This window comes from Zalophus californianus, chromosome 1 (genome assembly GCF_009762305.2).
Source record: "Zalophus californianus isolate mZalCal1 chromosome 1, mZalCal1.pri.v2, whole genome shotgun sequence".
Taxonomy (NCBI): domain Eukaryota; kingdom Metazoa; phylum Chordata; class Mammalia; order Carnivora; family Otariidae; genus Zalophus; species Zalophus californianus.
The window spans coordinates 25,568,683-25,594,005 of NC_045595.1; the positions used below are offsets into that span (position 1 = coordinate 25,568,683).

The window sequence follows — 25,323 nt, forward strand, 5'->3', positions numbered from 1 at the left end:
CTGCTCAGCAGGGAGTCCACTTCTCTCTCTCCCTCTGCCACTCTCCCCAGCACCAGCTCATGTGCACACTCTCTCAAATAAATAAAATCTTTTTTAAAAAAGAAATAAAATATGGGGCACCTGGGTGTCTCAGTTGGTTAAGCATCTGCCTTTGGCTCAGGTCACAATCCCAGGATCCTGGGATCGAGTCCCTCATCGGGCTCCCTGCTCAGCAGGGAGTCTGCTTCTCCCCCTCCTTCCCACTTGTGCTCTCTCTCACTATCTCTGTCTCTCTCAAAAAAATAAATAAAATATTTTAAAAAAGAGAAATAAAATCGAGAAAATAAAACTTCCCATTTGTTTCATAAGGTAAATATAATCCTGATACCAAAACCTGACACAGACATTACAAGAAAATTAAGATCAACACCCCTTCCTCCTCAAGAATCCTCAATAAAATGTTAGCAAATAATAAACTATGAAAGTACTAGAAGGAAACAGAGGGTTACAGGAGGGAGGGGGATGGGAGGATGGGGTAACCTGGTGATGGGTATTAAGGAGGGCACATGTTGTGATGTGCACTGGGTGTTATATGCAACTAATGAACACTACATCAAAAACTAATGATGTACTATATGTTGGCTAATTGAACTTAATAAAAAAACTATTCTGGAGTGTTATTTATTTTGGACTTTGATGTAAATGAGCCAGAAATTGAAGCCCCAATCTGGAGTAAATAGATTACCATGGCCCCGAGGCCCAAAGGTCACTATAAAGGCAGCAGTCCAGAAAAGAATGCTCAATAAAGGCTCTATGTCAAAGAGGAAAAAACAAAAAAAAAACAAAAAAAAACAAAAAAACAGCATTATCTTGGAATGAGGAAAGCATTTCTAGCTATAATTTAAAATTCAGTAGACAAAGGAAAAGAATGGGGGCACCTGGCTGGCTCAGTCGGTGGGGCATGAGACTCTTGATCCCAGGGTGGTGAGTTCGAGCCCTATGTTGGGCATAGGGATTACTTAATTTAAAAAAAAGGAAAAGAATGATAACTACATAAAAATAAAAAATCTTCCTTTTCCATTTACTTTGGAACAATAAATCTAAATTCAAATAAAAACATAAAGAGGCTTTTGCAAGGAGGCGCCTGGGTGGCTCAGTTGGTTAAGCGTCCAACTCTTGGTTTTGGCTCAGGTCATGATTTCCAGGTTGTGAGATCCAGCCCTGAGCAGGGCTCTGCGCTCAGAAGGAGTCTACATGAGATTCTCTCTCTCCCTCTCCCCCTTTGTCCCTCCCCCTCTGCCCCTCTCCTTGATCATTCTCTCTCTCTCTCTCTCTCTCTCTCTCTCTCTCTCTCAAATAAATAAATAAATAAAATCTTTAAAGAAAAAGTCTTCTGTAAGGCAAGAGCCATGATAAAGTCAAAAAACAAATAACAAATATTTGCAAAATACATCATAGACAAAGCATAGTCTCTCTAATATATATGTACTATATATACTTAGAATGTCCTAGGAAATTAATATGTCCTAGAAATATTAATATAGAAATATAAATAAGATTAATATATATTATGTCCTAGAAATCAGTAAGAAAAAATCAATAATTCAATAGATAGACAATGATAAGACCAAACAGTTCACAAAGAAATACAAAACATTCTTAAATATATACAAATATGCTTAACATTTTAGGTAATAAGAGAAATGAAAATTTTCTTAGCAGATTAGCAAAAACCCAAGTTTATGGATATTCTCTTGTTGAGGGTGGTGAGACTTTAAATAGGCATAGCCCCTAGGTAAGGTAATTTGACTATAGATTTTAACCTGGCATTTACTGTTCCGGAATTTACCCTGAAGTCACACCTTCACACACACACATGAAATCTAACACCAATATATAACATTATACAGGTACCAAAAAAAAGGGAGGAAAAAAGTTTATATTCGATGAGAAAAGTCTCCAAGATAAAGTAATCAAAGCAAAGGGTGGGGAATAATACATATAGTATGCTATATTTTATGTAGAAAGATGTTAGAATAAGAATATATATTCACATTGTTATATGTGTAACAAAACTCTGGAAGTATACACATGAAAGTCCTAACATTGATAACCTGAGTTATATGGGTGAGAAACATGGGGAGGAAACTTTCCAGATACATCTTTTTTTTTTTTTTTAAGTAGGCTCCACGCCCAACATGGAGCCGAACACAGAGCTTGAACTCACAACCCTGACACCAAGACCTGAACTGAGATCAAGAGTCAGATGCTTAACCAACTGAGCCACTCAGGCACCCCTCAGATATATCTCTTTATATTTTTTAAGCCACACAACTATATTCAATATTGAAAATGATTTTAAGTGGTTTATTTGAAAAAATTTCAGGCAGCTCATGGAATCCCTGAGCGTGCTCAGCCCACACAGGAACAATGCTCCAAATGCCATCCGAGTTTGCGCTCTGAGTATGACGACAGTGGAAACTTGGCACTACCCCTGGGACCACTGCCACTGCTGCCTAGGGACACTGGAGGCCTTATGCACCATCACAAAAACACTTATTATCCTCTTGTAAAGATGACTGAAGCCCGTGAGGCTAACCAGCTTGCCCAAGGTATGCCACGACCAAGCACAGAAGTGTGATACAAACCTAAGTGGTGTGACTTTACAGCTTTCCCAACTAACTGATACCCTGTGTTGTTGCGCTTGGATAGGCTGATGGGTCTGCCCTGGTCATTTTTTACCCTCGTTATATGGTTGTCGCTGGTCATTCTAGGCTTTGCTATCTGCCATCCATTGTTCTACAAAGGGGTTGATTTCAGTGACTTTATCAGCAAAGGATGAAGCATGGATTCAGTAATAGGTCAAGTTTTCCAGCTTCAGCTTTGGTTTTGCTTCCAAATCTTTCTATTTCTCTTCATTAGCACTGGATGATGTGAATAGCTCCTACCAGGGCTTTCTAAAATGTCATTAGATGTGTTCATACCTTAAAAACTTTTATCTGCTCCATTACTGTGGAGCACATAGTAATAGTAGGATTCTCTTTTGGTTCTTCTTCAAGTCTCTCTTCTCCCAGAGATCGCCTTTTTGCTGCCTTTCTTTTTTCTTGTAATTCCCTCTTTTGCTTCATTTGGAAAAATTTCAGGGTCTTAAAAATTTCTCGGGAAAATTCATCCACATCAGCTTCCATACTTTCCCCATTAAGGTCCAAAAACCCTCCATCCATCCACCTGAATTGAAGACAAAATATTAAACTCAGAAACTTCTGGAGTGCAAAGGGGGACTTGGAGATTCTCCAGGCTAACCTCCTCATTTTATAAGAGAAACAAGTGCGGGCCAGAGCAGTGAACAGTTTTCTCAGTCACACAGGTAGAGTTGATGGTAGAGAGATAATATGAACACCATCATCTCACCATGCTGCACGTGCTAAAATATGCATCAGACTATAAACGGATGACTAAGAGTAGCCAAATGAAATGCAGATTTGACTCCAAAAAATATTAGTCAACTTCATTAATTGCATAAAGAGGTGAAACAGCTCTGGAAAACCCAAGTGAGACTTTAGTATCATATTAGTAAGGTGAGGTGCTACCTTAGCACCAGCTGGCATTTCTCCTGTATGACACATGGGTCTCTTTCAAATGGATGAATATGTCCTACTTTTAAACTCTTAGCCAACAACAATATCAAAAATCACTATACATCTTACAAATGCTTTTACATCATTTGCTTGATTTTTATTACATTACCAGAAATTACCGTTTTTCTGTCCGTTGCCACTTCAGAACAAGATTGAAAAACTTCTGATAGGGCTCAATGTTCACTTTTAATTTATCCAGTTCAGGATATTTTGTCAATTCCCATTTGAAAAGTTCCTCTTCTTTATTAATAAACTGAACTGCTTCCTCAGATTCCTGAATACGTTTTTGTAGTTGCCTTACATCTGTCACATACTGAAAGCAAATAATTTTTTGTCTCAACAAATATCCAAGTAATGTTATAAAAATAAGACTATATGACACTGCATAGGCTGTGTCCTTGCATTTACATTGCAACTTTATTTTTTTTAAGATTTTATTTATTTGAGAGAGAGACAGAGAGAGCATGTGCACATGAGCAGAGGAAAGGGGCAGAGGGAGGGGGAGAAGCAGACTCCCCGAAGAGGGAGCCAGATGCGGGACTTGATCCCAGGACCCTGGGATCATGACCTGAGCCAAAGGCAGATGCTTAATCAACTGAGCCACCCAGGCACCAACACTGCAACTTTAAATATCAACTTTACAACACTACTATGATATAGAGCAAAAGATATGGTTCCATCTATTTTACAGATAGAAAGCTAAGTCACAAGAAAGATCACGTACATAGTACCAGTTCCAGGCCTAAGAGTCAGACCCCTCTTTGCCATAGTAAGCATATATTTTTCTGTATTTTTAAATGTATGCAAACATGTCTTGTATTAATCTACAGGCCTATCATAGTTATGCTCTTCGGTGTTTATCATACCTGTTGCATGCGGTCCAATTCTGCAAATTCTGTAAACTCTTCCATGTGACATGATTCCTTTTCTATTTCCAAAATCAGTTTCTCTCTCTTGGCAATTAGCTCATTTTCTTTTTTATGTTTAGCACTGTCAATGAGCTTTTTAAGAGACAATTTGGTCAGGTTAATTATTTTGTTGCAAAGGAAACTTATCAAGTCAGAAATCTGAATGCTTTGTATGGTTAATAAAAAACACCACAGAAGTAAAAATGAGTACAAAAATGAAACACTAATAAAAAAATGCAAAGAATAATAAACCACTCAAAGATTTTCCTAGCTCTCTGAAGTGACTGTAATGACTCTTATGTATTATTAACAGATGCTGGGTAACGGTAGAAGCTACCACTTATTGAGGACATGCCATGTGTCAGAAACTACCCAATACCTTACCTACGTTAGCACAGTTATTATTATTATTCTCATTTCAGAGATGAAGAAATTTAGGCTTATAGAAATCAAGAGGCATGTCCAATGTCACAAAGTCATAAAAGACAAAATCTGCACTAGAACTTTGGTTTATCTGACTTAATTTGCTTTTTCATTACTATACCATCTCACTTCCCACTTTAGGAGAAGTTGCTTTACACTAGAACTGTTCCAAAATCTAAAGTATATTCAGTCTGATATAAAATTCTGAATCTGCTACTTCTTTTCTCTCTCATCCTGGGCCAGTTACTTAACTTCTCTGAGAGTCACTTTTCTCATCTATGAAATGGGGGAAATAGGAGGACCTGAGATTTCTGCAGGTACTAAATGAATGATTAAATGCAAAGCACTTAAGGCAGTGCTTACTATTATTACCAGTCTATAATAGTTCTGACCTCTTTAATGTCAGTCCCACTTCTTACCAGACCCTGTATTAAGCCTAACAGCCTGTTCTTAACCTGCAGGGCCATAAATGTCTAGCCCCAAACTCATATTGACACATAAAGTTAGTTTTTAAAGGTAGATCAAATAAATGTGCTTAAAATGTCAGAATACAAAAATATATACTGAAAAAGATATTTACCTCATCATTTTCATCAAAGATGGGATTAATTTTCCTAGGCCACATAAGGATAGCTGAATTTAAAGCTAAGTCCTCTTGAGAAAATAGGAAAACATCTAAAAAGTAACTCATTCGACGTTTGGATTCCTACAAAGGAAACTCCAGATATAATACACCATGTAGAAAAACTAAGGCATTATGGAAAAGAGAAGAACCAGCAATCTCTAATACTCTAAACAAGGCTTTGGAAACATGTCATGTTTATGAAGACAGAACCAAAACTCTCACTATTTGTAATTTATATGATGGTACATGTAGACATCCCTCAAAAAATCTTCAGATAAACTATTAAAATGAAGAGAAATAAAAAATATATAACATTTTTATTTTTTTTAAGAATTGTGTATTTATTTGAGAGAGAGAGCACACACACATGAGGGGCATAAGGGGAGTGAGAGAGGTACAGAAATCCTCAAGCAGACTCCCTGCTGAGCACAGAACTTGACCAAGCAGAGCTTGATCCCAGGAGATCATGACCTGAGCCAAAATCAAGAGTCGGCCACTTAACCGACTGAGCCATCCAAGCACTCCAATATACAACATTTTTAAAGAAAAAAGAAATTTCAAAAATTAAAAAAAATTCAGTGATCAATATGAATTTATATATAACAATAAATTTTATATTATAGCACAAAGAATAAAATAAATATCCATAAGTCCATAGTGATATAAATAAGTCACTGAATAAATTAATAAGGGAAGAAGGAGACAAATCTCCCATGCAGAAGAATTCCAAATAAATTATGTAGCTACTTTACTCCAGGAGAGTGTTAACTCCCCCGTTCTGAAGTGTGGGCTGCAAAGAGTGACTTCCTTCCAGAAAGGACATATGGGAAGGGAGAGAAAAGAGTGGAGAAACCTGATAAACACTACTTCAGACTGGAGATCAAGGTCAACATCAATAGTGGTAAGTCATGGTGATAATATGTACCCCTGATATGATGTGATGAAAATGGCATTTGCCTTTGTGATCTGATCCTCCTTCAGAAAACCCACTACCTCAGTCTAATTGTGAGAAAAACATCAGATGAATTCCAAAACGGGGCTACACTCTGATATACCTGACCCATACTTCTCAACACTATCAAGGTCATTAAAAACAAAACTAAAGAGGGGGAGCCTGGCTGGCTCAGTTGGTAGAGCATTCAACGCTTGATCGCAGGGTTGTGAGTTCAAGCCCCATGTTGGGTGTGTAGCCTACTTAAAAAAAAAAAAAAAAAGGAATCTGAGAAACTGTCAGAGCCAAGAGGAGCCTAAGAAGACACAACTAGATATAATGTAGTGTCTAAGATAGGTTCCTGAAACAGAAAAAAGGACATTAAGTAAAAACTAAGAAAAACTGATAACCTGTGGACTTTAGTTAATAATGTATCAATACTGGTTTATTAATTCTAACAAATGTATCATACTAATGTAAGATGCTAATAATGAGTAAATTGAGTGGGGGAGGGGCAGCAGGGACTATGTGATATGGGAACTCTGTACTATCTGCTCAATTTTTATTTAAATCTAAAGCTATTCTTTTTTTGCTTTTTTTAAGATTTTATTTATTTATTTGACAGAGAGAGACACAGCGAGAGAGGGAACACCAGCAGGGGGAGTGGGAGAGAGAGAAGCAGGCTTTCTGCCGAGCCGGGAGCCCGATGCAGGGCTCGATCCCAGGACCCCGGGATCACGACCCGAGCCGAAGGCAGACACCTAATGACTGAGCCACCCAGGTGCCCCAATCTAAAGCTATTCTAAAAAATAAGGTCTATTAGTTATTTTATAAATTAATTTCTGTATTCAAGTAATAAAGATTCAAAAATTTAAAGATATCATTTAATATAACATTAAAAGATATTAAGTACCTGAAAATTTATCTAAAAAAGATGTGTACGGGTGCCTGGGTGGCTCAGTTGTTTAAGGGTCTGCCTTCAGCTCAGGTCATGATCCTGGAGTCCCAGGATCGAGTCCCGCATCAGGCTCCCTGCTCAGCAGGGAGTCTGCTTCTCCCTCTGACCTTCCTCCCTCTCATGCTCTCTCTCTACCATTCTCTCTCTCTCTCAATAAATAAAAATCTTAAAAAAAAAAGAAAATATCCTCTTTAAAAAAAAAGGATGTGTACAACCTCTACAGAGGAAATTATAAAATGCTGACAGATTTAAAGAAGAGGCAAATAAATAAAAGATATATCATGAATTGGAAGACTCCATGTGTAAATGTGCCAATTCTCTCTATTTAATGCATTTTTAATCAAAATCCTACCAGATTTTTATGGAATGTGAAAAACTGATTGTAAAATTTATACTAGAAAGACACTAATTCTCAAAATTTATTATAAATTTGAGACAATCTCAACCAAATCCCAAAAGGTTATTTTATGAAATGTGATAAGCTAATTCTAAAATTGATATGAAAATGCTAAGGTCCAAGAACAAGCAAGAAACTTGGTGAAGAAGAATGGGAGGACATGTTCTACCAGGTATCAAGAGTTATTATTGCTAGAATAAGACCTATAAATACAGAGAAGAAACTGATGGTTGCCTCAAGGGATGGGCTAAATGGTGTAGGGGATTGAGAAATGCAGGCTTCTCGTTATGGAATAAATAAATCATGGGAGTAATAGGTACAGCACAAGAGAGTATAGTCAATGATATTGTAAGAGTGTTACATGGTGACAAGTAGTAGCTACACTGTGGAGAGTATAGCATAATGTATAGAGATGTTGGATCACTATGTTGTATATCTAAAACTAAAGTAACATTGTGAGTCAACTATACTCAAATAAAAAAATAAAAATAAATAAAAGTTTAGTGGCTTAAAGGGGGAAAAAAGATGTATTATTGCTGTAAAGTTAAGCTATTGAATTAAATCAGTGTGGTATTGATACCAGGAAAGACAGAAAGGCCAATGGAACAGAACAGAGTGTCTTAAATTAGATCTATATAAATATGGACACTTAATACATGATAGAGGTGGCACTGCAGAGCAGTGGGGAAGGGACAATCTCTTTGATAAATACATAATTACTCATCTATGTGGAAAAATAATTAGGTAGGACCTCACGTCATTCACAAAACTAAGATTCTAGGAAGACTGAAAATGTAAACATAAAAGGCAAAACTAGACAGGCCTAAAAAAGGATACAAGAGAAAAGCAACATGACCCTTGGTAGGAAAGGATTTCTTAAATAAGACACAGAAAGTGCTAGGTATAAAAGGAAACATTGGCGGCACCTGAGTGGCTCTGTCAGTTAGGTGTCTGACTCTTCATTTTGGCTCAGGTCATGATCTCAGGGTTGTAAGATCGAGCCCTGCATTGGGCTCCACACTGGGCATGGAGCCTGCTTAAGTTTCTCTCCCTCTCCCTCAGTCCCTCTCCACCACACTTCTCTCTCTCTCTCTCTTTATCTCTCCCTCTCTCTCTCTCCTTCTCTAAAAAAAGGGGAGGACTCTTCCTGTTCTCCACCATGGTGGATCAAGGTGAAAAGGAGAACCCCAAGTGGGAACTTTGCATCTGCAAGCTCTGCCTCAACATCTGTGTGGGGGAGAGTGGAGACAGACTGACCCAGGCAGCAAGGTGCTAGAGCAGCTCACAGGCCAGACTCCCATGTTCTCCAAAGCTAGATACACAGTTAGATCCTTTGGTATCAGGAGAAATGAAAAGATTGCCATCCACTGCACAGTCCGTGGGGCAAAGGCAGAAGAAATCCTGGAGAAAGGTCTAAAGGTGCAAGAGTATGAGTTAAGAAAAAAACTTCTCTGATACTGGAAACTTTGGCTTTGGGATCCAGGAGCACATCAATCTGGGGATCAAATATGACCCAAGCATTGGTATCTATGGCCTGGACTTCTACGTGGTGCTGCATAGGCCAAGTTTCAGCATCGCAGACAAGAAGCGTAGGACAGGCCACACTGGGGCCAAACACAGAATCAGCAAAGAGGAGGCCATGCACTGGTTCCAGCAGAAGTATGATAGGATCATCCTATCTGGCAAATAAATCCCCCTTTCTATACAAAAGGTCAATAAAAACTTTTCAGTGAAAAAAATAAAATAAAATAAATTTAAAAACTTTAAAAAGGGGGGGGGGGACATTGCTCCATTTAACTGCATTAAAATCAAGAATTTCTCTTCATCATAAAACACCATTAAAAAGTTAAAATAAATTAGATTAAAAGATAAAGGATACTTATCAATAACATCTTCAAAACTACTACACTGGGGGCACCTGGGTAACTCAGTCAGTTAAGCAGCCGCCTTCGGCTCAAGTCATGACCCCAAAGTCCTGGGATCAAGCCCCATGTCGGGCTCCCTGCTCAGCAGAGAGCCTGCTTCTCCCTCTCCCTCTGCCTGCTGCTCCCCCTGCTTGTGTGCTATCTCTATATCTCTGTCAAATAAATAAAAAATAAAATCTTAAAAAAAAACTACTCACTGAACAGCACACTTAAAATTTTGTTATGTATATTTTATCACAATTTAAAAAAAGAAAACAAACAAAAAACCCAAAAAACAACAACAAAAAAAACCCTCTTACAGATCAACAAGGAAAAGAGGGCACCTGGATGGCTCAGTCAGTTAAGCAACTGCCTTTGGCTTCTGTCATGATCCCGGGGTCCTGTAATCGAGCTGTGTTGGGATCCCTGCTCAGTGAGGAGTCTGCTTCTCTCTTGGTCTCTCCCCCTGCTTGTGCTGTCTCCCTCTCTCTCCCAAATAAATAAATAAAATCTTTTTAAAAATAAGAAAAAAAAAACCGCAAAACCCCAAAGAAAAATAGGTAAAACCATGTAAAGGCATTTCACAAAAGAGGAACTCCAAATAGTCAAAAAGGATATAAAAGTATTCAAAAGGAGGAGGAGGTCAATTAACTAAGACAATGACAAGACTGAAAAGCTCACCTCAAAAAAAGAAAACAAGAGGCAGTACTGACTGCCAAGGACCTAATCAGCATGGTTACAAGTGAGATGTCAGAACCAGAGTTCAGAATAATGATTACAAAGATACTAGTTGGGCTTGAAAAAAAAAAAAAAGCATAGACGACACTAGAGATTCCCTTTCTGAAGAAATTAAAGAAATAAAATCTAATCAAGGTGAAATCAAAAAGGCTATTAATGAGATGCAATAAAAAATGGAGGCTCTAACTGCTAGGAGAAATGAGGCAGAAGACAGAATTAGTGATACAGAAGACCAAATGATAGAGAATAAAAAAGCTGAGAAAAAGATAAACAACTACTGGATCATGAGAGGAGAATTTGAGAGATAAGTGATGCCATAAAGCAAAACAATATTAGAATAATTGGGATCCCAGAAGAAGAGGAAAGAGACAGAGGGGCAGAAGGTATACTGGAGCAATTTATAGCAGAGAACTTCCCTAATGTGAAGGCAACAGGCATTCAAGTCCAGAAACACAGAGAACCCCCCTCAAAATCAATATAAAAATAGATCAAACCTCATATAAAATGGCATATAATAGTGAAACTGCAAATCTCAGACAAAGAGAAAACCCTGAAAGCAGCTTGGGACAAGAGGTATGTAACCTACAAGGGTAGAAACATTAGACTGGCAGCAGACCTATCCACAGACCTGGCAGGCCAGAGGAACTGCCATGATCTAGCCAGGGTGCTAAATGAGTAAAATATGCAGCCAGGAATACTTTATCCAGCTAGGATGTCATTCAACATAGAAGGAGAGATAAAAAGCTTCCAGGACAAACAGAAACTAAAAGAATTTGTGATCACTAAACCAGCCCTGCAAGAAATATTAAAGGGGATCCTTTAAGCAAAGAAGAGAGCCCAAAAGTAACATAGACCAGAAAGGAACACAGACAATATACAGAAACAGAGACTTTATGGGTAATACAATAGCACTAAATTCATATCTTTCAATAGTTACTCTGAATGTAAATGGGCTAAATGCCCCAATCAAAAGACATAGGGTATCAGATTGGATAAAAAAGCAAGACCCATCAATATGCTGTCTGCAAGAGACTCGTTTTAGACCCAAAGGCACCTACAGATTGAAAGGGGACTTTAACACCTTACTCACTGCAATGGACAGATCATCTAAGCAGAAGATCAACAAGAAAACTAGGGCTTTAAATGACACACTGGACCAGATGGACTTCACAGATATATTCAGAACATTCCATCCTAAAGCAACAGAATACACATTCTTCTTGAGTGCACATGGAACATAATCCAGAATAGATCACAACCTGGGTCACAAATCAGGTCTCAACCAGTACCAAAAAACTGGGATCATCCCCTGCATATTTTAAGACAACAATGCTTTGAAACTGGAACTCAATCACAAGAGCAAATTTGTAAAGAACTCAAATACATGGAGGTTAAAGAGCACCCTACTAATGAATGAATGGGTCAGCCAGGAAATTGAAGAAGAATTTTTAAAATTCATGAAAACAAATGAAAATGAAAACACAACTGTTCAAAACCTTTGGGATGCAGCAAAGGCAGTCCTAAGAGGAAAGTATATAGCAATACAAGCCTTTCTCAAGAAACAAAGAAAGGTCTCAAATAAACAACCTAACCTTACACCTAGAGGAGCTGGAGAAAGAACAGCAAATAAAGCCTAAATCCAGCAGGAGAAGAGAATTTATAAAGATTAGAGCAGAAATCAATGAAAGAGAAACCAAAAGAACAGTAGAACAGATCAATGACACTAAGAGCTGGTTTTTTGAAAGAATTAATAAGATTGATAAACCCCTGGCCAGACTTACCAAAAAGAAAAAAAACTGAAATAAATAAAATCATGAATGAAGGAGGAGAGATCACAACCAACACCAAAGAAACACAAATAATTGTAAAAACATATTATGAGCAACTATATGCCAACTAATTAGACATTCTGGAAGAAATGGATGCATTCCTAGAGATGTATAAACTACCAAAACTGAACCAGGAAGAAAGAGAAAACCTGAACAGACCCATAACCAGTAAGGAAATTTAAGCAGTAATCAAAAATCTCCTAACAAACAAAAGCCCAGGGCCAGACAGCTTCCCAGGGGAATTCTTCCAAACATTTAAAGAATTATTACTTATTCTTCTGAAACTGTCCCAAAAAATGGAAATGGAAGGAAAACTTCCAAACTCATTTTATGAGGCCAGCATTACCTTGATCCCAAAACCAAAGACCCCATCAAAAAGAACTACAGACCAATATCCCTGATCAACATGGATGCAAAAATTCTCACCAAAATACTAGCCAGTAGGATCCAACAGTACATTAAAAGGATTATTCACCACGACCAACTGGGATTTATTCCTGGGCTGCAAGTTTGGTTCAACATCTGCAAATCAATCAATGTGATACAATACATTAATAAAAGAAAGAACAAGAAACTTATGATCCTCTCAACAGATGCAGAAAAAGCATTTGACAAAGTACAGCATCCTTTCTTGATCAAATCAGAGTATAGGGATAGAGGGTACATATCTCAATATCATAAAAGCCATCTATGAAAAACCCACAGTGAATATCATACTCAATGGGGAAAAACTGAGAGCTTTTCCCCTAAGGTCAGGAACATGGCAGGGATGTCCACTATCACCACTGCTATTCAACATTGTACTAGAAGTCTTAGCCTCAGCAATCAGACAACAAAAAGAAATAAAAGGCATCCGAATCAGTAAAGAAGAAGTCAAACTCTCACTCTTTGCAGATGATATGATACTTTATGTGGAAAACCGAAAGACTCCACCCCAAAACTGCTAGAACTCATACAGGAATTCAGTAAAGTGGCAGAATATAAAATCAATACACAGAAATCAGTTGCATTTCTATATACCACCAACAAGACAGAAGAAAGAGAAATTAAGGAGTCGATCCCATTTACAGTTGCACCCAAAACCATAAGATATCCAGGAATAAACCTAACCAAAGAGGCAAAGGATCTGCACTCAGAAAACTATAAACACTAATGAAAGAAATCGAGAAAGACACAAAGAAATGGAAAAACATTTCATGTTCACGGATTGGAAGAACAAATATTGTTAAAATGTCTATGCTACCTAGAGCAATCTGTACATTCAATGCAATCCCTATCAAAATACCATCCACTTTCTTCACAGAGCTGCAACAAATAATCCTAAAATTTGTATGGAACCAGAAAAGACCCCAAATAGCCAAAAGAATGTTGAAAAAGAAAAACAAAGCTGATGGCATTACGATTCTGGACTTCAAGCTCTATTACTACAAAGCTGTAATCATCAAGACAGTATGGTACTGGCACAAAAACAGACACACAGATCAATGGAACAGAATAGAGAGCCCAGAAATTGACCCTCAACTCTATGGTCAACTAATCTTTGACAAAGCAGGAAAGAATATCCAATGGAAAAAAGACAGTCTCTTCAACAAATGGTGTTGGGAAAATTTGACAGCCACATCCAGAAGAATGAAACCAGACCACTTTCTTACACCATACACAAAAATAGACTCAAAATGGATGAAAGAACTAAATGTGAGACAGGAATCCATCAAAATCCTAGAGGAGAACACAGGCAGCAAGCTCTGTGACCTCAGCCTCAACAAGTTCTTGCTAGACACATCTCTAAAGGCAAGGGAAACAAAAGCAAAACTGAACTATTGGGATTTCATCAAAATAAAAAGCAAAGGAAACAGTCAACAAAACCAAAAGACAACCAACAGATGGGAGAAGATATTTGCAAATGACATATCAGATAAAGGGCTAGTATCCAAAATCTATAAAGAACTTAACAAACTCAACACCCAAAGAACAAAGAATCCAATCAAGGAATGGGCAGAAGACATGAACAGACACTTCTCCAAAGAAGACATCCAAATGGCCAACAGACATATGAAAAAATGCTCAATATCACTCAGCATCGGGAAATACAAATCAAAACCACAATGATAAACCACCTCACACCAGTCAGAATGACTAAAATGAACAAGCAGTAAACAACAGTTGTTGGTGAGGATGCAGAGAAAGGGGAACCCTCTTACACTGTTGGTGGGAATGCAAGCTGGTGCAACCAGTCTGGAAAACAGTATGGAGGTTCCTCAAAAAGTTGAACAGAGCTACTCTATGACCCAGCAATTTCACTACTAGGTGTTTATCTAAAGGATACAAATGTAGTGATTTGAAGGGGCACATGTACCCCAGCGTTTATAGCAGCAATGCCCACAGTAGGCAAACTATGGAAAGAGCCCAGATGTCCATCAACAGATGAATGGATAAAGAAGATGTGGTGTATATATTTATATAATGGAATACTACTCAGCCATCAAAAAAAAATCTTGTATTTGCAATGATGTGGATGGAACTGGAGGGTATTATGCTAAGCAAAATAAGTCAATCAGAGAGACAATTATCATATGATCTCACTTATATGTGGAATTTAAGAAACAAAACAGGATCATAGGGAAGGAGGGAAAAATAAAACAAGATGAAATCAGACAGTGAGACAAACCATAAGAGACTCTTAACTCTAGGAAACAAACTGAGGGTTGCTGAAGGGGAGGGGGTGGGAGGATAGGGTAACTGGATGATGGGCATTAGGGAGGGCATGCGATGTAATGAGCACTGGGTATTATATAAGACTGATGAAGCACTTGTGTTTCTGAAGACTTCAAATAGGGGTTATTCTTTTCCCCACTTGTTAACATGGGAATATCCGAGGCGTCTGGTATTTTGAAATACCCCAATATACTATTTTTTTAATAATTATAATCATATACTTGCAGTTTAATGGGGAAACACAACATACAGTGTGTTCAAATGCAAAATGGAATGAAACAAGAAATCTTTCAGCTTAGAAAAAATCTGTGTTCAGGTCAATCACAGCCTGATCTTACAATTAATCCTTCTTTGTGGGGCACAGCATTTGTAAAGACATTGGACATATTGCTAATGACAAACTTAGAGGAATGCTTTTCAATATACTTCTCTAAATATTATTTACAGAAGTAAAAAGCAATGAAAAAAAAAAGACTGAAGAATCACTGAACTCTACCTCTGAAACTAAAATATTATATGTTAATTAATTGAATGTAAACTTTAAAAAGAACTGGAAGAATCTTAAAAACAAATTTTTTAAAAATAAATTAAAAGATAAAGACTGGCAGCATCTTAAATATCCAACAGTGAATGGTTAAATAATTCACTTATTCTTAACATATCTACATCTAAACCTGTAAGTTAAAATATTCAAAAATACATTTTTATGTTTCATAATTACGTTTCAATCTTAAGTCAAACATGTTTATTATGCAATCTTTTTTTGTTTATGATGCAATCTTAAAAATATGGTACTCAATTTTCTATTAAGTAGAAAATGTTTCATGTTTTTGGTCAGCTTAATGTTTTTCTGTACCTCCTACTTTTCTATTGTCATATGTTACCTTCACAATACAAAAATTATTTTTAAAAAGCATACAAAAAGTGTTCAAATTCATTTGTTTTCAATAAAATGCAAATTAAAAATACAATGATTTCCACCTAACAGAACAGAAATTTTCTTCCTTTTTCTTTTTTTAAAGTTTTTATTTAAAATCCAGTTAGTTAGCATACAATATAATATTAGTTTCAGGTGCATAATATACTAATTCAGGACTTCCATATATCACCCTGTGCTCATCACAAGTGCACTCCTTAATCCCCATCTCTATTTCACTCACCCATCCGCACTCACCTCCCCCCCTTGGTAACCATCAGTTTGTTCTCTATAGTTAAGAGAACAGCCTAGCAAATTTAAAATATCTCACAATAGCAAGCATAAGTAAGGTGTAAAACAATAGGACTCTTAGACACTGCTGATAGGAGTATAAAATTGGAACTACTTTAGAAAAGAGTTTTGCCTTAGCTAGTAAAGGTGAAAGTAAATATATGTTACAATACCCAGGAAAAATGCATGAATATATACACCAGAAATGTTCCCAGCAGCATTGCTATTAATAACATAAGTAGAAACAAACCAAATATCCAGAACAATAAAACTAAAATAACAAATTATTATATGGTTATATGATAGTGAATATAAAACGGCAATGAAAATAAAGTTAAGAAACAGTGTTGACAAGATGCAAAAGAATAGAAACAGTATGACTATTTATGTAAAGATCCAAATGAGACAAGAATTAGTTATATTGATTAGGAATGCATATTTAGATGGTAAAACTCTACAGAAGTGCAAGGAAGTGATTACTATAAAAGTTAGGATAGTGTTCACATCCAAGAAAAAGAGGAGACTGTGATGAACTACTAGTGTGTTGGCAAGGTTCTATCTCTTCCCTGGGTGATAATTATGGGGTGTTTACTTTATAATATTTTAAATTGCACAATTTATGCTTTATGCAATTTTGGGTATGTGTGTTATATTTCACATTTTAAACAAAAAATTAGAGTACAATACAGATGAATATTGTACTCTGCTGGGGTAGGCATAAGCATACTACTAAATGTAGAAATTATAAAAGAAGGAAAAAATTTTAAGCCCATGTTGTTTGAGGATGAACACATAGTTGGTGGGACTAAAGAATAAAAATGTGTGATTACTGTAGAAACCAAGGGAAAACCTCTAGGGGAGAGAGGGAGAGAAGCAGTTATGATCAGAAAGTCACATGCAGAGGGATTCAGGGGTACAGGCAATATCCTATTTCTTACCTTCGGTCATGGCAATATAGGTAGGCACCTTATAACTACTTTTTTTATGTTTTATACATTTTTCAATACGTTTATCATCTTTCACAATAAAAAGAGACTAATTTAAAATATGTAAATTAAAAGATTCTTACCTTGATCCGTAAAACCAACTCTTGAATCCCTGTAGTCCGGGCTTTTTCTACATAAGATATCAGATCCATCATCTCTTCTGTTGTCTCAGGGACTTTTAATGCATGCTCTTTAATCGCTTCAAATTCACTGCAAATACTGACATAATACTCTGCTTTACTATGGCTATGGTAATTAATGCCGTGTCATACTCAATACATGTGTGTTATTATGATTATTGTAAAATATGAACTGTGATAGCCTCAAAATATTAAATCACTAAGATGTTTTAAAACATTTAAGGACAACTTATCTGATATAACCCAGCATACATCTTACATCTACAAAATCTACAAAACTGAGGTAACATTTTCATGTGGAAGTTAGGGTATATTAAAATTTTTTTTCTGCGGATCTCTTTAACTCTCTTGAACACCCAGTTAAGTAAGCAGTGTGATACAGAGCGTACTTAGGAATAGCAAGCAGGCCAATATGAAAACAAAGAAGGTGATATCACATGAAGCTGGAAAGGTGAGCAGGAATTAGATAGTGTAGGGCTTGATAGTTCAGTCTTGATTATCAAAAATTTAGGAGGGATGCATTAAAGTGGATAATGACAAAAAGACAGGAGATCCTATGGGGGCACTTTCTTCTTGCTAGAACAGAATCTAAGACCCTTGGGGAGAGACATTACAGCAAAAGACAAGGAGGCAAACAAATTGATTGAGAGCAAGGTGACCCAAGCAGATGTTAAACCAAACTGTGAGCAAGCAAACTGCTCTTTAATTATTATTAATTTATTTAATAAATTGTACTTTACTTAGGGGCACACATTTCCTCCTTTTGATGTTATCTACCTCAAGTACAGAATTTAAATAGGAAAGAATTAAAGAATGAACTAGACAGAGGAATCTGAACAACTTTTCAGCAGCTCTTATGTCATGGGTTTATAGTAAGATAAAATTATTTTGTTGGAAGTAATAGAATTTTCCAGAAAAGTCACACATACTCCAAAAATAAATCCCAAAGTCATGTTAAACATAAATCATTTTTTGATTATGGCATTGTCATCGTTCCTGATATTCAATGGGATTGTTAGAAATGGATGCTTTGCCATCTTTGATATATTTTTGTATAGGAGTAGACTTTTGTACAAAGTATACCTGACAATACTTGACTTTTGACAGCCATATATTTTTATTCACTTAAAAATATTTATTGATGTGATAGCTCCCTTAATTGGGCACCTATTCTATGCCAAGCCTTGTGCCAGATGCTTTACAAATGTTATCTGTGATGCTAACATTAGTCCTGCAAGGAGGGAATTAATTTTACAGCTGGCACAGCAGGAAACTGAGGCTCAGAGAAATGAAATAACTTGCCTAGAGTCACAGAACTAGTTCATCACAGAGCCAGGATTCAAATCCAGGTCTTTCAGATTCCAAAGCACAGGATTTTCTCACATTGCTTCTGGGAAAATAAACATACTAGCTAACATTGCTTGAGTACCGTGTTCCAAGCACTATGCCTAGTGCTTTATATATATTGGTTTTAATCTTTACAGATGTTACAAACAGGCAACAAATAAGTTAAATGAGTTGGATGATGAGTTGCTTGAGCAGTGGGTGAACAAACCAAAGGACACGTTCCCTGCCTAAAATGAAAACTGCTTCTCAGCTCCATTTACCACTGAAGGCCCAACATGGTATGGTCTTCCCACTTTTTCAAGAAAAGTAAAAGATCTGGATTGTGTGTGTGTGTGTGTGTGTGTGTGTGTGTGTGTGTAAAATCTTCTAATTTTGAAATGTTGATAGCCAACTCAAAATGTGTTTAAACAAAATAAAACACAGCATGAGACAAATAAAACTATCTGCATGACCTATTCAGATAGCAGGGCACTGGTTTGTGAATCTAACTTCACAGCCACTCTGCAAAGCAAGCATTGCCGTCTCTATTTTACAGATGACGAAAATAAGCTGGGTGACACAAAAGTAAATATTAGGGTCAGGAACAATCCCAGATCTTCTCAATATCATTGAGAGTCTATATTCTCTCCATTTTCATGCAACCTGTATTCAAACACTGGTTTATTTCAATTTCTTTTTTTAAAAATATCCTGGGTTGCCTCAAAACAACCCTCAAATAGTATCAAACAAAAACCAGACCATCAGGACTACAAAGGAAAACTCCTTAGGAGGCAGCTATGAGGGGTGCCTGGGTGGCTTAGTTAAGCGTCTGCCTTCGGCTCAGGCCATGATCCCAGGGTCCTGGGATTGAGTCCTGCATCGGGCTCCCTGCTCAGCAAGGAGTCTGCTTCTCCCTCTGCCCCTCCCCACCACTCATGCTCTCTCTCTCTCTCATAAAAATAAATAAATAAAATCTTTTTTAAAAAGGAGTCAGCTATGAAGAGAAGTTGTAAGTACTTATATTAAAAATTTTTTAAAGTTAGTTTATTTATTATTTTAACTAATCTCTGCACCCAATGTGGGGATCGAACTCACAACCCCGAGATGAAGAGTCGCATGCTCTTCCAACTGAGCCAGCCAGATGCCCCTCATATTTTAACAAGAGTTATTATTAGCAAAATATTTCTTTTAGCCCTATAATTCTGAGTTTAGCAATACTTCTACTTACCTTTCATTTTCTTTTCTATGTTTTGAAGCTATATCGTTTAGTAATATGTTTGCAAAGGTTTTTGCTTTGTTTGTTAGGCCTATCTTCAAATCTTCACAATCCAAACGCACCATAGGGTAATGAACCCACTGAGGCAAAAGCATTATTTCTGAGGCAAGACTGAAAAATCTTTCTATAAACTTAAAATTAAAAAAAAGGATTTAAAATTCAGATCCAAGTATATTACTTGCACAGCTAAAAACCTTCAAAACAAACTCTTGAGCAAAGATACCCTAAAATTGTCCCACATGGCTCCGACTTATATTTCCAACTTCATATTCTAAACCAGCCATGTACTGCATTCCTATGTTACCTATTCTACAGCTGTTTTGGTTCATTTGATAGTCTCTGAACACCCCTAAACCCTTTTGGTCTTTGTTCATGTTACAGTCCCTCTCTTCTCCACCTATGAATATCTACTTCAAAGCCTAGTTCACTTTTCACTTCTTCAAGAAACCTTCACCAATCTTCCAAAGCAGAAACAATCATTCCCTCATCTTTGCTTCCACAACATTTTGTACACATTTCCATTCCAGTACTTATGTCCACGTGTCATAGTGGTTACTCCTATGTCTGGCTTCCAGGCCAAATATAAGCTCCTCAGGACAAGGTGTATGTATTATTTATCTTTATGTCACCAAAATCTTGCTAGATGTCTGAATGTGATTGTTGAAGCAATGAATGAGTAAATGAATCACTAAAGAAATTGTTTAGTTAACCTATAAGCTTATTAAAATGGTATTCCGAATAAGAAATTCTATTAACTTTAGTTGAAACATTTACTTTCCAGAAAAAAACCCTAATTAAAAAAAAGAAAGTCAAAGGCGTTAATGAAAAACAGAATTACCACTTACCTCTGTGTATTCATCAAAAGTATGATCTTCTGCCTGAAAAGTCTCTATCATCTCATCTGCAGTCCCATCAAGAAGCCAATTGTATTTTTCAACTGAAAATTAATAATCTAATTTAAATCTCAATAAGACCCATTCAAAAAGATAAAGTGCTTTTTAATATGATCATGGAAAGAAGTAGACTATTCAATTAAATATTATTAATAATTAACATATATTAACAGGAATAGAAAAAAATAGACTTAACAAGCAAACCAGGTTAAACGTGGCATTTTAAAATAAAGAAAATAGTGTATGTAATGATCTTACAATAATTTAGAGGTACAGATAAGCCAGTTAATAGAAGGTTTTGATTAAGAGAATGTTAAATAACTATACTGACCCCATACACCCTTGAAGAGACTGTAAAACTGAGCTGCAGTCTCTTCAAAACTATTCTTCAGGGGGCGCCTGGGTGGCTCAGTTGGTTAAGCGACTGCCTTCGGCTCAGGTCATGATCCTGGAGTCCCGAGATCGAGTCCCACATCGGGCTCCCTGCTCAGCAGGGAGTCTGCTTCTCCCTCTGACCCTCTTCCCTCTCGTGCTCTCTATCTCTCATTCTCTCTCAAATAAATAATAAATAAAATCTTTAAAAAAAAATTTAAAAAAAAAACTATTCTTCAGGGCGCCTGGGTGGCTCAGTTGGTTAAGCAACCGCCTTCGGCTCAGGTCATGATCCCAGAGTCCCGGGATGGAGTCCAGCATCGGGCTCCCTGTTTGGTAGGGAGTCTGCTTCTCCCTCTGACCCTACCCCCTCTTGTGCTCTCTTTCTCACTCTCTCTCAAATAAATAAATAAAAATAAAATCTTTTTTTAAAAAAACTACTCTTCAAAATTAAAAATTATCTTAATTTAAAACTTGATTTAGCTTTCTCCTTATTCCAACATCTCTTCTCTCTGCTTTTTTGCTTTATTACTCTGTTCCTGTTAACATTCACCCTTTGGACTAAACAACAGAATTCAAGTTTCTTGAGTGTGATCTTTGATTCTGCCAAAAGCCATGCCAATGCTGACTTCTGGCTCTTCCTGCTTTTTTCACGACAGCCCCAGACAACCAAATACTTGACCAATGTCCAGCTAAAATAAAAATGGTAGTCTTTTATGATAAAAGGTATAATACTACATATGTGATATATACCGTATGTCTCATAATGTTTTCTTGCACCTTCTGAGTTATGATGTACTGCCAACTTCAATGTAGTAAGAGCCCATTGTAACACATGTTCAGGAAGTTGTGTGTCAAGATTTACAGTTGGTGAAGTTCCTGATAGCCAAGAGGGAACTGTTTGGACATTCTAACAAAAATTAAAATGACAATTTTTGAAACAAATATCTGTGCAATTGGTCTATACATAGATCCTATACAATATTTTTAAACATTCTTTTCAGATTTCAATGGTCCAAAAAAAGATAACTCGATGCAAAATCATGATTTAAAATTGTATAGTTTGGGGCACCTGGCTGTCTCAGTCGGTATAGCATGCAACTCTTGATCTTGGGGGTTGGGAGTTTGAGCCCCACGTTGGGTGTAGAGATTACTTAAAAATAAAACCTTAAAAAATAATAAAATAAAATAGAATTATATAGTTTGTACTCTAATATAAAAACTTGAGTTAGTTTTCTATCATTCAACAACTTTTTATTGAATCACTATAATGTCTAAGTGATTATACTAGAAAGTAGAAGGAACAAACATGACATGGATCTTGTCCTTAAGAAGCTCACAACTATGTAGAGAAGATGAAATGGACACATAAATACCAATTCCTAACTGTAATAAAAGTTCTAAGAAGGAAAACATCATTTCTGGCCAGGGAACTTTATCAAGGAGAAAGTACTTCTAACTTAAAACAACTTGGAGGATGGAAATAAAACAGAGTTATAACATTTTATGTACATGTCCACTTTATAGTTTCAACTCCATTGAAAATTTTGAAAGAGACCCATATATAGAAACCCACTGGATAAGGATGGAAGAATACCTGTAGAGCTTCAGTTATCCGCTCTACCAAACCCAAAACAACATCTTCCAAATCTTGAAAGGTAGGATAAAATTCCATTTTATCATCATCAAATGTCAATTCCATCTTAAATATTGGCAGCCCACGTTGATCTTCTTGGTCAAAGAGTTTCACAAATCCTTCTACAGTTCTCTTTAAGAAATCCTTTAGCTGCATGATATCATAAATTACTACTTTAGAATGTACAAATTCAACCTTTAACCTTTAGTTCAAAATCAGTGAGCTATTACCTACAATTAAGGCATTCTATCAGTCTGTTTAGTCCTCACAATTTTCTTCATTCAGCACAATATGTTCCTACTAAATTTGGTGTAAAATAATAAATAGAACAATATATGCAAACTTTAATTTTTTTATAGAATATCAACAATCTTAATATGGCAACTAGAATTTTCCACATTCTTTAGCATTTCTTTCCCTGGTACAGAAAACTAAACAACATGGTGAAGACTAATGGGAGGAGAGGCCAGACACCTGAGGGTTAGGGTGTTATGAGGTGACATGCAAATGAGGTGAGGGACAGTGGTACAGAGCTATCTCCTAGTCAACTGTTAAATAATCAAGACTTCTAAGACCCAGTTACTAAACCCTTGGATGGTTGAAAAGCACCACGGTGGGAATATTTACACCAGGAAATTGGCAAACACTACAAATTAGGGCTTTTCTCCCCCATCCCCAAAGCTGGATTTCCAGCACATCACTAGGTGAGGGTGAAGCCACTGGAACTGAGAAATGTGCACAGTAAGTTACCAAAGAATGAATAATGCATTCTTTTTTTTTTTAAATTAAAAGATTTTATTTATTTTCAAGATGGTGGGGAGGGGCAAAGGGAGAGAGAATCTCAAGCCGACTCCACACTGAGTGTAAAGCTGGACCGGGGCTCCCTCTCACAACCCTGAGATCATGACTTGAGCTGAAACCAAGCATAGGATGCTCAACCTACTGAGCCACCCAGGTGCCCCTGAATGATGCATTCTTATGTAGAAACAGCTATTGGAAATTTAGCCAAGCAGATAAATATAGATCTAAAACCATCTTCAAAATGTTCCCCATCTCTACTTCTTATCAAATAATCATAGTCCTCTTAAGAGGATAAAGGTAAAAAGGAAGTCATGTATGTTAATCACAGGGTTATATACTAGATATTAAACGTGTCCTTTTAAGGATACATTGAAAAATTTATGGGGGCTGCTTGTGCGCGCGCAAGGCTTGAGCATGAGCGGGACTTGACCGCGAGGCGGAGGCAAAAGCCACCGCCCCCCTCTTCCCCTCCCTTGAATGAGGCGGCGCGTTGGCCAGAGATGGTGGGCACCCGCCCAGTCTTAGCCTCGGCGCGGGTGCTTCCGTCTCACGCAGCGATCCTCGCGGGCCTCTAGTGCGCTCCCTCAGCCCCAGCAGCCTCCACCTGGAGGGCGCCCTCGGGCCGGCGAGGAGGGGACGCCCGCCTGTGTTGGTACCTGAAGTCACCTGCTCCGCGCGAGAGGCAGAGGCTGCCACGGCGGTGGCAGAACTACAGAGCTGCGGGGTCCATCTGACCCTTACCCTCAGCCCAGGAAGTAACCAATGCGAAACATGTTGCAGAAACTTTCAAGAAGTGGCTAAAGTGGGAAGGAAAAAAGTGCCACTGCCTATCAGAAAAAAAGACCAAAAGAAAACATGGGAAATACAACTACCAAATTCCGTAAAGCACTCATCAATGGTGATTAAAAACCTGGCCTGCCAAATTTATGAAAACAACCCTCAGCTGAAAGAATCCCTTGATCCAAATACATCTTACGGGGAGCCCTACCAGCACAATACTCCATTACACTGTGCTGCTAGACATGGGATGAACAGAATACTAGGGACTTTTCTTTTTGGTAGAGATGGAAATCCAAATAAACGGAATGTGCACCATGAAACATCTATGCATTTGTTAGGTATGGGACCTCAAATTATGATATCTGAAGGAGCCCTTCATCCTCGCTTAGCACGGCCCGCAGATGATTTCAGAAGAGCAGATTGTCTGCAGATGATCTTAATATGGAAAGCAGCAAAACTTGACCTAGGAGAATATGAGAGAGCAGCTATTGATGCCGTTGACGACAACAACAACAACAAAACACCCCTGCACTATGCTGCTGCCTCAGGGGTGAAACCCTGTGTCCAGGTTTTGGTAAAACATGGAGGAGACTTGTTTGCTGAGAATGAAAATAAAGACACTCCTTGTGATTGTGCTGAAAAGCAACAACACCTAAGATTTGGCTCTCAATCTGGAATCACAAATGGTATTCTCACGAGATCCCGAAGCTGAAGAAATAGAAGCTGAATATGCTGCATTAGACAAACAAGAGGCTAAGCTCATGGATCAACTATGAGAGACTGATATTAAAAGGAATTGGAAATAATTCTCTGTTCCCTGAGTGCCTTTCATATCTTCTAAAATTTTAACAATTACTAATA

At 37.3% G+C, this 25,323-nt stretch overlaps 1 protein-coding gene and 1 pseudogene across 3 annotated transcripts in view; one reads left to right on the plus strand and one right to left on the minus strand.

Annotated features, from left to right (window-relative positions):
• DNAH12 (dynein axonemal heavy chain 12) overlaps positions 1 to 25,323 on the minus strand; it is a 231,404-nt gene that overhangs the window by 174,970 nt on the left and 31,111 nt on the right. The window contains exons 8-16 of one of the 3 annotated variants that reach the window (XM_027587796.2): positions 22,843 to 23,031; positions 21,999 to 22,155; positions 20,826 to 20,917; positions 19,933 to 20,111; positions 17,322 to 17,457; positions 5,529 to 5,654; positions 4,484 to 4,618; positions 3,737 to 3,930; positions 2,964 to 3,207 (exon numbers count right to left, since the gene is read on the minus strand). In XM_027587796.2, the coding sequence (XP_027443597.1) occupies positions 2,964 to 3,207; positions 3,737 to 3,930; positions 4,484 to 4,618; positions 5,529 to 5,654; positions 17,322 to 17,457; positions 19,933 to 20,111; positions 20,826 to 20,917; positions 21,999 to 22,155; positions 22,843 to 23,031 (1,452 nt within the window). Of the gene's footprint in view, positions 1 to 2,963; positions 3,208 to 3,736; positions 3,931 to 4,483; positions 4,619 to 5,528; positions 5,655 to 17,318; positions 17,458 to 19,932; positions 20,112 to 20,825; positions 20,918 to 21,998; positions 22,156 to 22,842; positions 23,032 to 25,323 lie in introns of those variants that run through there. The other 2 variants (XM_027587797.1, XM_027587798.2) reach the window with 2 other exon arrangements.
• LOC113918891 lies at positions 9,019 to 9,549 on the plus strand (annotated as a pseudogene).